At 33.8% G+C, this 17,405-nt stretch overlaps 1 protein-coding gene across 8 annotated transcripts in view; it reads right to left on the minus strand.

Moving 5' to 3' along the window:
* The window catches only part of ARB2A (ARB2 cotranscriptional regulator A), a 396,180-nt gene that overhangs the window by 210,420 nt on the left and 168,355 nt on the right, over positions 1-17,405 (minus strand). For all 8 annotated transcript variants that reach the window (XM_070465818.1, XM_070465820.1, XM_070465815.1 and 5 more), the window contains one exon: positions 9,774-9,992. In XM_070465818.1, the coding sequence (XP_070321919.1) occupies positions 9,774-9,992 (219 nt within the window). The remainder of the gene's footprint in view (positions 1-9,773; positions 9,993-17,405) is intronic.

The following is a 17,405-nucleotide window of genomic DNA, read 5'->3' on the forward strand; positions in this document are numbered from 1 at the left end:
TATATCTCACAAAGGGCCAGACCAAGCATGCTATTTTAAAAACTGTGCTCAACCAAATCAAAATGTGAAGAGATTCATTCCAAGCCACTCAACAGCATACATTTTTTCCAGTTTCAAGACACATTTAATATCTTGATATGTCATCCTGGCTAATTTCAGGTGCCTTGAGTAGAAATTAAATGTCTTATTCTCCTCCCATATTTTATCATTAGCATCTACAACTTGGGACATGAAGCAAAATCAATGAGGATGTACTAACAGAATGTAACCTGTAAGTGACACTGTACTGTCATCATACTGTTAGTTATTTCAGTTATCTTGAAAATGCCAAAAAATTTTACAAGTAAAAGACATTATGCAAACAATCAGTATACTTAGGGGCTAATATCTCTATTAATTCAGTCATTGAGTCATTACTTCCTAGATTTTCCATCTAGGTTTACCATCTAGAGAAGATCTTCTCAAATAACATCTAGTACTGGAGGGAATTCAAACCTCCTCTCAAACTGCTTTGGCAGATAAATGAACATAATTGACTACAAAGATGTGTAGGTAATAAATAAACATTTGTTGAGGGGTCACTATTTGCCAAACAATAGGCAGGTGGTCTTTATACAATCTGTGGGATCAAATGTGGGGTAAAATTTCAGAAAAAGAACAAACCTCCATATCACCTCTACTGAGGCAACACCGTAATACCACAGTCTATACACTGTACAACTCTAGGGAGTACACAATAAAAATTACATCCCCTCCGAGTTGTGCTATGAGGCAGCCCTGTTTCATTCCATATTTCATCCATCTAAGATACCATCAATTCTAAAAGGTACCACTGTTTCATGTCAACAAAAAATTCATGTGAAAAGTGAAAAGAAAGTGTTAGTCACCAAGGTGTGTCTGACTCTTCATAACCCATGGCCTGTGGCCCGCCAGGCTCCTCTGTCCATGGAATTCTCCAGGGATAATATTGGAGTGGATAGCCATTCTCTTCTCCAGGGGATCTTCCCGACCCAGGGACTGAACCCAGGTCTCCCATACTGCAGGACTCTTCACCATCTGAGCCACCAGGGAAGCCCAAATAATCCAGGATATGCCATTAATTTTTAAGATGCAGCCCAAATTCAGAGACGTTAACATGTGATAAAAAGTGTTAAAATCAATGAAAAAAGATGACAATCTAAGCAATCTTCGATTGACTGAGCTATCTACGCACAAATAATGGCCTTCTCTGATGGCACAATTATATATGCATTCTGCACAAGAATTCTGAGGGAATCTTTTTCACTCTCCTGCTCCTGTGTGAAAGTGAAAGAAAGAATGTTAGGAGTGAATGAAGTATAGTTAATCTTGGTGCTCAAACCTTGGTTTAGTTACTCTTATTTTTGGAGGCTCCAAAATCATTGCAGATGGTGACTACAGCCATGAAATCAAAAGATGCTGACTCCTTGGAAGAAAAGTTACGACCAACCTAGACAGCATATTAAAAAGCAGAGAATAGTCATGTATGGATGTGAGAGTTGGACTATAAAGAAAGCTGAATGCCAAAGAATTGATGCTTTTGAACTGTGGTGTTGGAGAAGACTTTGAGAGTCCCTTGGACTGCAAGGAGATCCATCCTAAAGGAGCTCAGTCCTGGGTGTTCATTGGAAGGACTGATGTTGAAGCTGAAACTCCAATACTTAGGCCACCTCATGCGAAGAGTTGACTCATTGGAAAAGATCCTGATGCTGGGAGGGATTGGGGGCAGGAGGAGAAGGGGACGACAGAGGATGAGATGGCTGGATGGCGTCACTGACTCGATGGACATGAGTTTGAGTAAACTCTGGGAGTTGGTGACGGACAGGGAGGCCTGGCGTGCTGCGATTCATGGGGTCGCAAAGAGTCAGACACGACTGAGCGACTGAATTGAACTGAACTGAAGTGAATGTAAACTAATTGGTAAAGACGTCATCTGGCCATATATGTGTGTGCTTAGTCACTCAGTCGTGTCTGATTCTTTGCAACCCTATGGACTGTAGCCCGCCAGGTTCCTCTGTCCATGGGGATTCTCCAGCATAATTCTCTCCAGATTTCCTAAGGAAAAAAGGGTAAGGAGGGAAGAGAAAGAAAAGGGGATATACCAGATAGTAGGTATCTCACTGGTTGTTTTCAAACACATTAATTCATCTCATTCATTCCACTCAACAGCCTAATAGCTATGATTATCCCTATTTTACAGAAGAAGAAATGGAAACTCAAAGAGGAGAGAGAGATGACTTGCCTAAAATCAGCTTGTAAGCGACAGAATTTTGATTCTAAAGTTCTTATTCTTTCCACTACACTATATTTATGGCAGGACCCCCCCCACTAAAATTCACCAGTGGCCAATCAAAATCCCTAAATGCAAAGCTTTGGTCTTTACTGTAATTTCTGTTACAAATCTAAGTCTTTAATTATTTTACTCAGTTCTAATTCTTCATTTTGACTTGTTTTTAAATGCATCCAAAGAATGCCTGGTACACTGAAAAATGGCCATTCTTCTGAATTCATAGAACAATGCAGTAATTTTCTGTTAGTGTTATTTAGACATAATACACATAGTCGCACAGTTCTTTCAACCTCGTGCTAGTCAACATCAAAGAGTAGGTTTATATTGTGAAGGGTCTGTCTCTTTTGCTTTGTAGGTTCATGTAAGCAAGCATTTATTCAAATATGCATTCATCAAATATTTATTTAAAAATCTACTGTGTTTACTAGGTTTTGGTAACATGAAGCATGAAAATCCAAAGATTAATTTCTGATGATCTGAAAGAGAATTATGGCCCTTTCAAAGCTTTACAATTAAACAACTTTATGGAAACTTTCTCTGTAATTAGATTTGATCACAGCTTTCTTTTAAGTGAAAACCTTAGAATGAAGAAACTAAGGTATGCTTCAGTGAACACAGAATCATTATATTTTAATACTGCTGTACTGAGTTCTTAAAAAACTCTAATAGTAATAGTAATGGTCTACTTCAGGAACGATTCATTCCTGCTTGCTTTCTACAATGTTAAGGCACACTGGCTGGAGGAAAGGTAAAAATTCATTGCAGGGGTTAATATACTAAGTAAGTAAAGCCGCTCAGTCATGTCCGACTCTTCGCGACCCCATGGACTGTAGCCTACCAGGCTCCTCTGTCCCTGGGATTTTCCAGGCAAGAGTACTGGAGTGGGTTGCCATTTCCTTCTCCAGGGGATCTTTCTGACCCAGGGATCGAACCCGGGTCTCCAGCATTGCAGACAGACGCTTTACCGTCTGAGCCACCAGGAAGCCTGGGTTAATATACTAGGAAGTTAAAATTTAGCTACAGGTCTTAAGCCACGTTTTCTAGTTGAACTACATCAATTAACAAAGCTGATGTTTTGATCGCCCTTTATCTGATTCCTATGTTGTAGTGCTCAATACATTTCAAACCTAGGAGGATAACACAGAGGTATTATTTTTGGTACCAGGTACCAAAAGTTGCAAGGGGATCTTGAAATTAGATTGTATCTCAATTGATTCTCAACCTGAGAGGAGACAGGATGTTATTTATTGGCCCAGAAGTCCCCAGATTATCCATGTGCCGGATACTATGCTCACTTTACATATATTATCATTCCATTTTTCAGACAAAAAACTGAGGCATAAGGAAGTTAACTTATTTGAAGTGACACTATATTAAGTGGAAGAGCTCAGATTCAAGCTCAGGTCTATAAGACTCTGCACTTTTAATCTCATCTCCACACTCTCCTTCTGCAAAGGGGATGATTTTAATGTTATTCAGGAAATACAAAACAGAAAAAGAGACTCAGATGTATAGAACAGACTTGTGGACTCTGGGAGAAGGCGAGGGTGGGATGTTTCAAGAGAACAGCATCGAAACATGTATATTATCTAGGGTGAAACAGATCACCAGCCCAGGTTGGGTGCATGAGACAAGTCCTCAGGGCTGGTGCACTGGGAAGATCCAGAGGGATCGGGTGGAGAGGGAGGTGGGAGGGGGGACCGGGATGGGGAATACATGTAAATCCATGGCTAATTCATTTCAATGTATGACAAAAACCACTGCAATGATGTAAAGTAATTAGCCTCCAACTAATAAAAATAAATGGAAAAAAAAACAGGAAATAAAAGAGTTATTATCACAATCTGCCCTCAATGACTACAGGTTTTAAGTTTACCTGGAAAACGTAGATGTCTTAGAATATAGAAAATATTTTAAAAATACATTCTTATGTTGATAATTAAGTTACTAGCTAAGTCTGTGCACTTTTCTTTCGAGTTATATTTTTAAAGGTTTTGGGCTAAAGGGGAAAAAAGGAAGAAAGAAAAAAGGTAGTGTGATTGGTGTATTCAGTTTTTGAGGAAAGCAATATTCAGTATGAACAGCAGCAGCCTCTGGTGGTCTAAGGGGAAAAAATAGTGTATAATTATGGGGGTTGAAATATGTTTTTAAAAAGAATATATGTACATATTTAGCCATTTGACTCAGTTCTCAACCCAACACATTAAAAAACAGATGCTTTAAAAAATGATCTGTTGGCAAGATGCTTGTTAAAATTTTATCAGTTGAAATATTAAAATTCATTATGAATTAATTAACACATTATATAAAAATAAAATGTTTTTGTTTCATCGTTTTACAAAGTACTATAACCAGTGGTGATTAACACTGGGAATTTTGTGTCTTGAAATGTGTTGCTCAAAAAGAAACTAAATTTATAGGATTACCACTAAATTGATGACATTTTCTGTCTTCACTCTTGAATTCAGTTGGCAGATGTTTTCGAGAACAAAAAATTCCATCTTATTACAAAACATATTAAGCAGGTTTTCCTGCCAGGCATGTCTGACATGATGTTTATTGCCTAGACCAAATCAATCCCCTTAATAAGCCATAATATATGCCAGAAAGTACATTATTTCGTAGTTAAGGAAAGTTGCCACATGAAAGACTAAGTACTTTGATCTCTCAAGCTCTGTTCCTAATGCATCAGAAATGTGCTACATAACCCAATAGTTAGTCATATCTATTTATATTCATTTAGTAAGTAAAATAAAACTATATCTTGCTAATCTTGATGTTTTAGGCCTAGATTTTACTTTATTTCTGCTGGTGTATATTAGATATTTGCAAAAAGTTCAAAGGAGATTTCGGCTATCTACTACATGCCAGAGGGAAAAAAAATCAAATACTTGAATATTCCAAGAAAATAAAATGGTTTCAGAGGTTATTATTACAATCACCGATTGTAATAATGAGTTGAATTTGTTTGCTAAATCACTACACAGAAGCGACTCCAGTGGTATTTACACAGGAAAAGAGGTACAGAAGAGAAGAAAGGATATGAATTAGCCTTCACCAATATTTTGGATATAGCCCAACTCAGAACATCAAAAACATATTTTTTGAAAAGAAAGTTTCAGTTTATCAGAGCTGGCTGTTTCTGAACAATTGCAAAAATTCACATATATGCTGAAAAAAAAATCAGTCAGACAACTAGACACCAAATATCTCGCCTGTTGAGGAATAAGTTTTTTGACGGATGTCAACAAGCAATCAATCCATAAATATTTGAGTATCTTTAATGTGTAAAGTTGGGCTCTGCCAAGATTCCTATTTTCTAAATGTCTCCTCCACATTTGGATTTTTCCTTCTGTGGCCATGTGATTTCCTTTCCCTATCCACTTCTAGTATTTTTTTTTTTTTAATGTTCTGGGTCTAATCCCTCTATTTTACTACCTGTCACTACAGCCTACAATGAAGTTTCCTAAGGTAGAGATATTCAAAGCAATTCCAACCCAGTATTACATAGATCAGCATCAAATCACTTTTGCCTATACTCCACCTACATACTCTAAAGTTCTTTTAAGCCTCTTCTTCCTTAGTCTAAATACTTGTCCTCTTAGGCTCCAGTTTGATACCAGAATACCCCTCGTTCCTATGCTACAGGTCACATTATCCACACATATCTAGACTAAAGCCTAATCTTTCTGCTTTGGTCTCCCTCCAGGAGATTGGATCCTAATGCATAGATTTAGCATGGGTTCCTGACTTTATGACAGTATGCACTGTACTAGTCTAACAACTGACTCTTTTTTGCTTATTCAAAAGGACTGATATGCAATTCCAAAGTCTATAAAGCATGCTTAAAGGAGTGTAGGGCTATAGTGGAAAGGCATGAAAGATAGATTGGTAATAACATTATGAGACAAAACACAAGAGATAGCTCAAGACAGAACAAGGTAAGTTCCATACAAGTTAACTAATCAGAAGAACCCCCAACAGTCTTAGTAAGGAGAGCTCACTGATGTCAGCGGGGCACTACACCATGGACAGAATCTGGACGAAGGGAAAGAACAGAAAGCAAAGTTACAGATCCCATGAAGCACAAACTGTGTGCAGAGTAGGCGAATACGGAGCCTGGCTGTGATCTTATGAACAAACGTATAAAACAAAAATAGCAAAAGGTTGGCAAAAAAAAAAAATTCCATTTTTATCCATCATTTCAGCACCATGATGATATAGTTAAAAAAAGAAAAGTCCATAACTTACTTTTAAATATTGAGATGAAAATGTATAGATCAATCAATATATCAAATAAATCATGAAAAAAATGATTTTTTTATCATTGGTTTTTGGAATGTCTTCTCAATTACTGGACTGGGTAGGGGACTAACAATGTAATTTTTCTTCACTTTCATTTGTTTGAATGTTTTCTCACAGAAAATCAACTAGTATACTTTTATAATTCAGGACGCATTAGAAAAAGCAGTAGTAGTTTGGGATTTTAATCCTAGCCTTACCATCTTATTTATCAAATAAAAATTTGTTATTCTTGCTCTGTTCTAGGTTCTGGATTATAGCAATGAAGAAAACAGACTGAGTTCTTGCCCAATGGACCTTAAATTAAGAGCTATGTGACCTTGGGAAATTTACTAAGTACTGACTCTCAGTCTCCTCATCGGCAAATGGGATCAATATTATTGATCACATTAAAAGATAGTAGTTGAAATATATGATATTTCAACCTCACTATTTAATAATATAAGTATACTAATGTAAATTGTCAAAAATCTATATAATCATCAAATATAGTTTACTATATCATACATAATCATCAAATATAGTTTACGACATCATATCATGCTTTTATAATAAGGGGCTTACTTTTCATATTTCAGATACATATTTTATTCTCAACAAGTTAGAACAATGTGGTAAAGAAGAAAGACGGCAAGAATCTATAGTAACTAGAAGCCCTGGTTTAATTTAACACTTAATTCCATCATTGACTAGTTACGTGATCCAAGACAAAAATGTACCATCTAGCCATCAGCCTCTTTAACTTTAAAGTAACAGTGAACTTATTTGATTTACCTAGCTTATAGGATTGTTCCAAAGAATAAATTATTTCAACATGTAAATGGCTAAGAAGCATATAAATAAAACTTAATTCACCCCTACCACATACACGCTCTGTGTCTGAAAATTACACATACTTGTTATTTGGAGATATGTAAAGGAAAGGAAAGAAGGTACTTCTAGAGTGGATCAAAATGACATACGGATTAAGCAAGCTAACACAAAATGAGCCACTATTCGCTTTACCAGTACAGGTTCATGCCTTACTACCTAGAAGTATGTTTGAAGAGTGTCAGGTCAGCTCTGGTGTTTTGTCCAATTCTGTAAGATTTTAAGAGAAAGAATGTTTATTAAGAAAAATAATGCTTCATAACTATCAGGTATAAAGTTGTCTTGTTTACATGAGCCAATTTTCGTCTTCTAGTGCTTTCAATGAAAACCTGGACGGATGAGTGGAATGGGACAAAACAAGACAGAGGCAAAAAGACATAAGAAGAAAATAAAACTAGCAGGAGCGTAAAAGAGATAAAAGAATGAAAGAAAAAAGACAAAGGAAAGATAAAAGATCTTAATGAAACAACAGAAAGATTTTTTTCCCCCTTGGCATAATAAAAAAGTAGATATAGGAATAAACAAATGTAAAAAAAGAATAAAGAAAATGCACACACATAAGAGAACAAAAGAAAAAACCCAAAGTGACAGTGACATGATAAAGAGAAACCAGAAAAGAAATGAAACACGAAACGACAAATGTCAGAAACAGATGCTTTAATCTGCACTTATCATGGACAAATGAAAGAAACTATTTAAGAAGTAAAAACAATACACAAAATCACATTTTGTTTTCACTTTACATAGGAAACTGAATATTACTAGTGATTTGTATATTTTAAAAGCTTATACGAATCATTTTTAGATCCCAGATATCTGGGGTAATTTTTAAAAAATTCTGTCTTAACATGGTAGTTGATCAACTGGATCATATTAATCAAGAAACTCAGGACAACTGATCAAGAAGAGGTGACATCAGGACCCTGATGCAGTCATGTGGAAGAAAGGAGGTAATACAATATAACTCATACAATGAGCATGATACTTTCGAATCCCAAATCTAATCACTGGTTATGTTTTTCAAACAATATGTTAAATAGTGAGATGCTTTTCAGAAATTTCTATAATCTGCCTAACTTTTGCTTGACTCACTCACCTATGATAGATATGCTTTAGGTATTCTTGGTCTGGATACATATTTTTGGCTTTTGAGAATTTATATGCTGCATAACTCTCCTAACTTACTCATCTGACTGACCTGAAACCAAATGTCTGGAATGTCTGGAGCACAGTACCCCAAACTAAAGCGATAATGCCATGGAACTAGAAGTAAAATTTTAAAAGTAACTTAGAATGCTACATATTTCGCCTTGAATGTGGTATGAAATACTTTATTAATAAGCTTTTAAAGTAAATGGAAAAATAGCTCAAGTTGAATAATCTGAAACTTTACTACTATCTCACAGTATAATTTATAGAATGTTAAATTGTCTGTATTTAAATGTTCTGAATTGCTCAATTTTGAAGAACATATCAATTTACTATTTTATAACCAATAGCATTTTTGACATACTTTACTATCCAATTATATTCCGAGCACTCACAGTAAGGGCTTTGAAAACTGCATGAATCTGTCACAAACACACACATAAATATATATATATATATCATGCTCAGTGTGTATATCAAGCGGAATGTGTCAAAGGGCAAATAAAATTGTTTGTGCCCCCCACAGAATTAGAACTCCTTGGGCAGCACTGCTGTAACGATCCCATGCTGCTAGCATTATAAAGTGCAAAGGTTCACTGGATAAGAAAAGAGCAGAGGGCCGAGTTCCCTCATTACACTATCCCTAAACTATTCCAGCTTAAATATTTATTAAGATATTAATTACTCTTCCTCCCTCCACCGGCCTTCAGAAGTTAAACTGAGACACTGCGGATGGATGGTGGCTCGTAGGAAAACAATGCATTAAAACTATTACCACCCAAGACGAAGACTGATGTTTTGTACAGTGCATTATTAATTGCTTTTTGCAACTTAAATAAAATATCACACTGAAATAAGAATGATGTGTTTTGTTACTTTGAATAAGAAACAGAAAACGTTTCAGTCAAATAATACCTTTGGGAAATAAATCTTTAAAAATTTAAAAACTGATACTTTCTTTTAAAAAATGAAATAATTTATAGAAAATAAATTTTAAAGACTTCTTTCATAAAGGATGCAACACTGCTTAGAACAGGTCTGAACACATAGAATATTTTCAATAAATATTAGCTGTTGTGGTGGTTTGAAAAAAAAAAAGACAAGGAAATAATGAAGGATAGTAATGATCTTGCTCACTACTTACTCTGATATATAACTGCATCATTTCTTTTTCTCTTTGGGGATTACGATACTTCTCATAGAAATCACGTCGCTTCTTTGTTTCTTTAGAGACTTTATCTTTTCTTTCGCGTTTTTCTGCTGGTTCATCTGAACTATCAGAAGATGACTGGACAGGTATCTTCGGCTTTTCGACCTCAATATAGTTTTCATTGGGATTCAGTACTATTACTCCATATCCTTCCTGTTTTGAAAGCAAAAAAGGCAGCATAATTTAATCTTAAAAATCATTTCAATTCATAAAGAAGTTCTTAAAATCTCATACTAAGTGACTTAACATAGTTACATATTCACTAAAAATTCCTTTATAACAGATTGTAGTTTTAATTTCTCCAACAGAAAAGTGATTTCAAATTATTTGCCTGTATTGTGTGTGCAAATAAGCATAGATCGTCTATAAGATCAAAAAGATATAACTATAACATATTAAAAATATAAAGTTTAAATTTATAAAAAGTACTTCAGATTTCCCAGAACTCCAAAAGTGACTGAAATAAATCACCAAATAACAAGTACACTTTCAAAACACATTAATATTTATAATATATATTTTGAGAAAATAACCTCTTTGAAATTGAAGTTTACAATTCCAACCATATTTTCCTGGATTTTTGTTAATCTTTACAATTGCACTTTAATGGGTATTTTTTATTTGTCTGAACTTAAAAGAGAACAAGCAAGCAATAAGGAATAAACTGTCTACAGATTCACATATCTCTATTATAAGGAACACAGAATGTCTACAAATATATATTGGAATTTTTTCACCTCTCTTCTTTCAGGAAGGCACACAAATCACAAATCACACGCACACACAAAAAAACTAATGTCCTACTATAATGTATGGGAACAACTTTCTCATCTTGAAATTTATTTTTCAGCTACCATAAAAACTCTCTTTATTAACAACTAGTACCAGGAAACAAGTTTCAAAGTTTAAAGTATAGTTTATTGAGCTAGTAAATCTTTTTAAAAGTTTTTAAAAGTGTTTTCCTGTCTAACTTATTCTAGCAAGGCAAACCTTTCTCTGGTTACAATTAAGGAAACTTTTGGCATTTATATTATAACTGATGGAATAATGTAACCATGAAAAAACAGAGAAGGATAAACAATTACCACTAAAAAGTAACACAAATTTTTGAAGCTATTTATATCTTGTCTTTTCTATTCAATTCTGTACTGTGGGTATCCCAATTTCATCTATTAAAATCTTGTAAGGTCATACTTAAAACATATGTTTAAAAAATAAGAGCTATCAAAAATAAAGTATAAAAATTCTTATCCTTACAAAAAACAATTTCCCAAAATGATAACTGTAGAATCTATGTCAAGTTTAAATTTAAATCATTTTTTGCCAAACCAAACATAAGATAATTTAAAAAAAACTGAGAGCAGTAAACTCAGCCAATATTAGCATAGACTCAGTTATCCTTATTTTTAAATATACGAAATTGCTACAGATAGTTGGCTTTTTAAAAAAATTCATTTCACAAACTACTTAGAAACTTCACTGGAATTGTTTCAATCCCCACCCCAATCAGTTGATCTTATTGTCTAAAACCATAATATGGTTTGGAGATTTTCAAGATCGCTGAAGTTTTTATTTTAGTGATAAAATTTCTTAATTAAGAAATAGTTGTTGTACATATGTGAAAAGTATATAATAATATATACCAAATTGATTAATAACACATATTCCTCAATATGTATTTAAATAAATTTTTAGATAAATATCTCATTCATGAAGGCCTTATAAAACACTTGATGCATTTTTAAATTTAAATGTTCTTCAACAAAGCACAAGTTTCTTAGCTTTTCTTTTTAAGTTTCTTAGCTGTTAAGTCAAAGTTTTACCAACAAAAGATATTTTATTTGGTTCTGCTTTATTCTAATCTGTATAGCTATTCAACAGTCTTGTAATTCATTGTGATCACTGTCAGGTAGACATATTGTCACTTGGTGATTTTCTACAGTTGGACACACTTGACTGGTTATTAAAATCACATTTGAAGGAAGTTCCTACCCCTCTTCCTTGTGCCTCTTAAAACTTTTCACGCCCTTCTCAAATTTCAGCTATAACTTCTCCTCCCACCAAAAGTAAGTTAAAGAACACTGTTGCACTCTGCTAAACAGGGTGAAATAGAGGCATTCAATACACTGTCTCTGGTGTAAGGCACAGTCAAAAAAGGTCACCATAGGCCAAAAAGAAAATTGCCTCCTCACTAGATTCTGTACCATGAGTAAGTGGTCTCCTGTCATGTTCCTTCCCTGCCTTCTCTGAGCGAATTGAACTTTAAACACACACACACACAGACTCTCATACTCACACGTGTTAGGGTTAGCAAGACCCAAACAGAATCTTGGAATTCTTAAGAGTTGAAAATAGTGATATATTACATTTTAATGATAACATGAAAAATTACAAACTCAAGGTAACAAAGTAGGACTTTAATAAATTGATAGAACATGAACATCATCTCTGCACAATGAATAAACCCTAAATAAAGGCAAATTCTTTAGACGAAATTTACAGTCACCAAAATGAGAAAACTATTACCCTAGTTTGTACTTTAATCATTAGAAATAATATTTTCATAATGCCAGCTTTATTTGAACAGAAGTTTTAGCTTCAATTTTGGAAATCATAGATTGAGAAATTACTGTACCTCCTTAATTTTAAATCAACTCTGAAATTTGATGTGTCCTATCTAAAGTATAAAAACCAGAAACATAAATCATCAAAGTAGTAGTATTTATCTAAGTTATTGATTATGTAACTGAAAATTACATGACTCATTTGTCCAATTTTATGAAGACACAATGTCAATTTTTCACCAAGGCATCGACAGATGAAAAATGATTCTATTTTTAAATCACAACTATATAAATCAATTAAAGAATTTTTATCATATTGATTTCAACAATGAATGTTTCTCTTTAAACATTTGATTTATTCAGAAACTATTTTATCATTTAGCTATTTCATACTGCCAATTAATAGAATAACAATCAAGAAATATTCAGGAATGTTTTCTGTGGAAATGAGAGCTAATTTTACTAAATGTCTTTGCTGCAAATTCAATTACCATTCTGCAAAAAACTTACATTTTTTAATTAAAATTTGCCTGATAATTAATGCAATATTTACAGATACCATTCATAACCATTCTATGGATAGGAGAAAGCTAGAGCAACAAAATAAAGTCAACTATCCCATGCAAAGATATGTAGTAAAACTTATCTTTTCGCCTTTTTCCCTGTCACATATATTGTCCAAAAAATCCTATTGCATAATAAAGCTACAAAGATTTTTGCCATATCAGCATTAATAAATATAAACTCAGGAGTCAAACTAAATAGTCAAAGTAAACAAAGCAGACAACACACCAGTCATTAAATTTAACTGTTTTAAATAGAATGATATCAATTTATATCAGAATAAATACCATTTTAAAAATTAATTCTTTCTATTCCTAGTAACTCAATCAGTACACACAGAAATAAGTAAGAGATCCTAGTTTAACTTAGCAAACGTACCCATAAAGTTTTACAAAACTATAAAATTAGGCATCAAGTATAATATCATAAAAGAACTGTGCACTGCCACTCCAAAGGAGATCCCCAGAATTAATGCTTGGAACACAAAAGATTGTATACTGAGGTATTTAATTATTCCTTAAACATATTAAATTTATCCTAAGATGAAAAGCTAGGCTATTTCAAATGTACATGGAAAGTTCTGTTATCTTTACCAAGATAAAGTGATCAAACTGATTATCTAACATTCTACAACTAAATAAATAAAACTTCTGGCATCTTTTGTAATGATTCACCCAAATCAATTCCAATATTCAACATTTCAAGAGACAAAGCATACATAAAGTTGTTAATTAACTCTTATGTTTGATTGCACAGTCTAGCAGAAGATCACGGTGATCAAGAGGACAGACATTGGTAAAAGTAAGCTTTATCTCTTTAATTTATCTCATCTTATTTTCTACTCTTTTGGAGTTATAACTATAGTTTCATTATCAAATCTGTGGTTTATAAGGTATAAATCATGGGATCTTAATCAGAAACTCTCAAAATTTTATTGCTAGCCATAGCATTTTATTCAGCACAAGTGCTTGCTGTGATTTAAACAGAATACAGAGTCCTCCCGGGCCTTCTTTACTTTGAAGTCTATAGATGCACTTACTAATAAATAATAGTTCATTTATCATTCAATCAACAAATGATGGCTTAGGTCAGAGGTCTAGAATAGACAGGTGATGCCAAACACAAAGAACCAAAGAGGAAATCTTGCTTAAGAAATTAAATTGCTACAGAGATGCACTTACAGAGAAGATTCTACAAATAGATAAAATCTGAAAATGCCTGGCCAGAAATGGAATGTACTTTTGACCCCAATGCAACCATGCTAAAACTGATGATTTATCTAAGCTAATTTGCCTATTAATTACCAATTATAAAGAAAACGAAAAATAGGAACAAATTCTACATCTTTTCAAGTCTGGTGTGGTTGGCTAAATAAAAAATCATCTGAAAAGTACTCAGCTCTACATATTAATCTGCCAATACTGCAAAGCCACATATGACCAAAGAGGTCAGGGGCCAGAGTAGAGTCCTTTGACCTATGGAACTGTCTGGTTTGGTCTTCAGGCAAGGCTCCTTAAGAGATCATTTTACACAGATTTATCAATCGTATTTTTCAAGTTCAGCATTCTATCTGCTTGGTTTGAAAGAAGATAGGTGCTCATCCTCAGGGGAAATGAAACCCAAAGTGTTTTCATCTATAAACTGTATCAATCCATGGTTAAAAAGGACAAACCAATGTCCATTCATCTTTTCTGAAAGATGTATGTTGTGTTTATTCTCATCTTTTTCACAAGAAGGTATGTATATGTCACTGTTGCAACATCCTAGGTGCAACAGAGATGAGGTCATGACAACCAATCAGAAGTCACTAGTGAAGCGTTAAAGTAAACATAGCTGTTGGCGCTGTAGCGCTGCTTGAAAAATGCCCCCTCCATTATTTCAGCAATTTTCTCAAGACGTGACCTGGGACTGAAATGCCTGAAATGTCACTTGACTCCGTTTTGTGCTTCCTCCCAATTGCATTTACGTAACAGCACCATGCTAATATTTTGTAAAACGTTTGTCATGACCATGCTTTGAGTTGCAGCTTCCTAAATTCTAATGTTGTGTTCCATGGTATAAAAATATCATAATGTGAACCAACATAGATTATCCCAATAAGTTTCCAACTTCAAATAGCTCATCAAGTTAGTCAGTAAAAGAAAACATGCCACAAAAAGTTTTCAGAGGACCACCTGTTGTCTATTATTTTTACATAGCACTTACTCATAAATCATAACACAGGGTAATTAATCAAGCTGTCAAAGAGAAGGTCAAAGGTTATATGGTAGAGTCAGAAGGTCATGCATGGGCTGATAGAGGTCAGGGTCACACTGCATTCCTCATTATCAAGTTGGGATGAGAGACGGCCCAAGCAAACAAAAGTGAAAGCAGATGGAGAAGTGAGTGGATAAAAAAAAAAAAGAAAATTTCACAAACAAAAAGAAAAGTGAAAGAAGACTGTCAGCTGCCTTCAAGTAGAGAATAGAAGAGAAAAGAAATACACTGAAATGTGCTCAAAGGAGCTCAAGAACATAAAGAAACTACAGTTTTATTAATTAAATAAGTTGAATATAACTTTTCTTGGTCATTGTATTAGTGCATACTAAATAAATATTAGAAAATATATGTTTGCCATTTCTATACCTTGCCTAGCTAGTGTGCCAGGATAAACTAAGATAAAGGCAAAGAGTTCCAAGGACAAAGTGCAATTACAAAAAAAAACTTATTATAAGGGTTTTTTTTCCCTTTAATATTGTTTCAGTGTTGCAACATAGATGCAAATAGTTTTAAGCCATAGGATAATTTTTGAGTATGATACAAAGATATCCACAAACAAACGCATCATAAAAGTCCTTTTGAATAACAAAATGGGTATAAAATATTCTATTATTACGCTGGCCTGAATTAGATGCAGAATACTGTGCAAAATTAGCTGTCACCCTTTGCTCAAAATCTTTGTTAATCTCATTTTGAATGTTTGCAGCTTTATCAACACATGCATCAATGTCAGCTCCTTGGTTACTGAACCGCTGTAGTTGGAAGAAGATATAATTAAAATGTTTTGGCACAGAAAAGGTGAAATTGTATCTTCCCTTGTTCCCTTAGGAGTCTGTAAAACATGAAGGATATATTGACAAACACACACCCTTGTCTCCGGTTCTGACATCAGGCCATCCGAGTCCTATTTATTTTAAAACATTCACTTTGCACTTACATTATCACCTACTCTGTTTCTAACTTTTCCTAGGCTTTAGAACATTATGCTGCTTAAATATCACAGATATCTCTTCTAACAATCCATACCTTATTTATCAAAGCATTCCATATATGTACAACAGAATCATAAAAAACACATTCATTATAAAGGACAGAATATCATTTAATACTATAGCATTATGAAATATTTTATGTTTTTTGCTTCTCATTCTCATAAAAAGACACAAACATACACCCACACCTGTACACATTAAACTAAAATGTAACAAGTTACAACTGTTGCCTAGTCAGTGACAGATCAAAATTCCTAAGTGGATACAGAGTATCCTATGGACACACAGCCTTTATTACAGGTCCCCAAGAAGACTTGGATGGACAAATTTACCTTATGAAACATACCATTCCACATGCTAGCTATGCCTTTTTTGTTTAAAGTTCTAAATGTTCTAACTTCTTATTACCATTATAAAACTGTGTAAATACTGTAGCTATAGATGGTAGGCACATGGTCTTTCAAAATATCACTCTGATTCAATCATATACAATACAAACAATATATATTAAGTTTTTATGTTACTCTTAAAACTTGCTTAAGAACTATGCTACATAAATCATTTTATCTTAAAATGTCACCTTTCTCTTTTATCCTCCCAATTAAAAGATCATATCCAATTTTTTTTTTTTTCAAGAGCATATCAGTGCTTTGCCTGTGGTTCCAGAGTCTGCCTGCAAGCATGAGAACATAATGAAAGATTCCAAGTATTCACCGGGTCAGTCATTCATTAAACATTGATTTCATAGTTATTTAATAAGCAGCTACTATTTACCCAACATTATGCTAGGTACAGTGCTATGCTTATGGATCACCTTTCATTTTAAAGTATTTCCACTCAGAAGAAAATTCCAAATCACAATTAAGTACAAATTCCAAAAACATCTACTTGAAGCCATTTTATACTCAAGAGGAAGAGGAATATGAAAGGAAAAAGAAAAAATTGTTATAAAATATTTCTAAAACCAATCTAGCTAGACTTTCAAGCATGAAAAATCATAAATGCTAAGCTATGTTTGTGGTCTGTGTTACAAGTGTTATTTAAACTTACCCCATTACAAGGAAAATGTACCATTAGGAAGTTGTGTGTAGTGTGTGTGCACATACACACTGCATATACATTCAGATATTTTAACAAGTAAAATAATTTCATAATCTAAGTGAAAAGCTTCTAAAAACATCCACCTC

This window comes from Odocoileus virginianus, chromosome 3 (assembly GCF_023699985.2).
Source record: "Odocoileus virginianus isolate 20LAN1187 ecotype Illinois chromosome 3, Ovbor_1.2, whole genome shotgun sequence".
In the NCBI taxonomy this organism is placed as follows: Eukaryota; Metazoa; Chordata; class Mammalia; order Artiodactyla; family Cervidae; genus Odocoileus; species Odocoileus virginianus.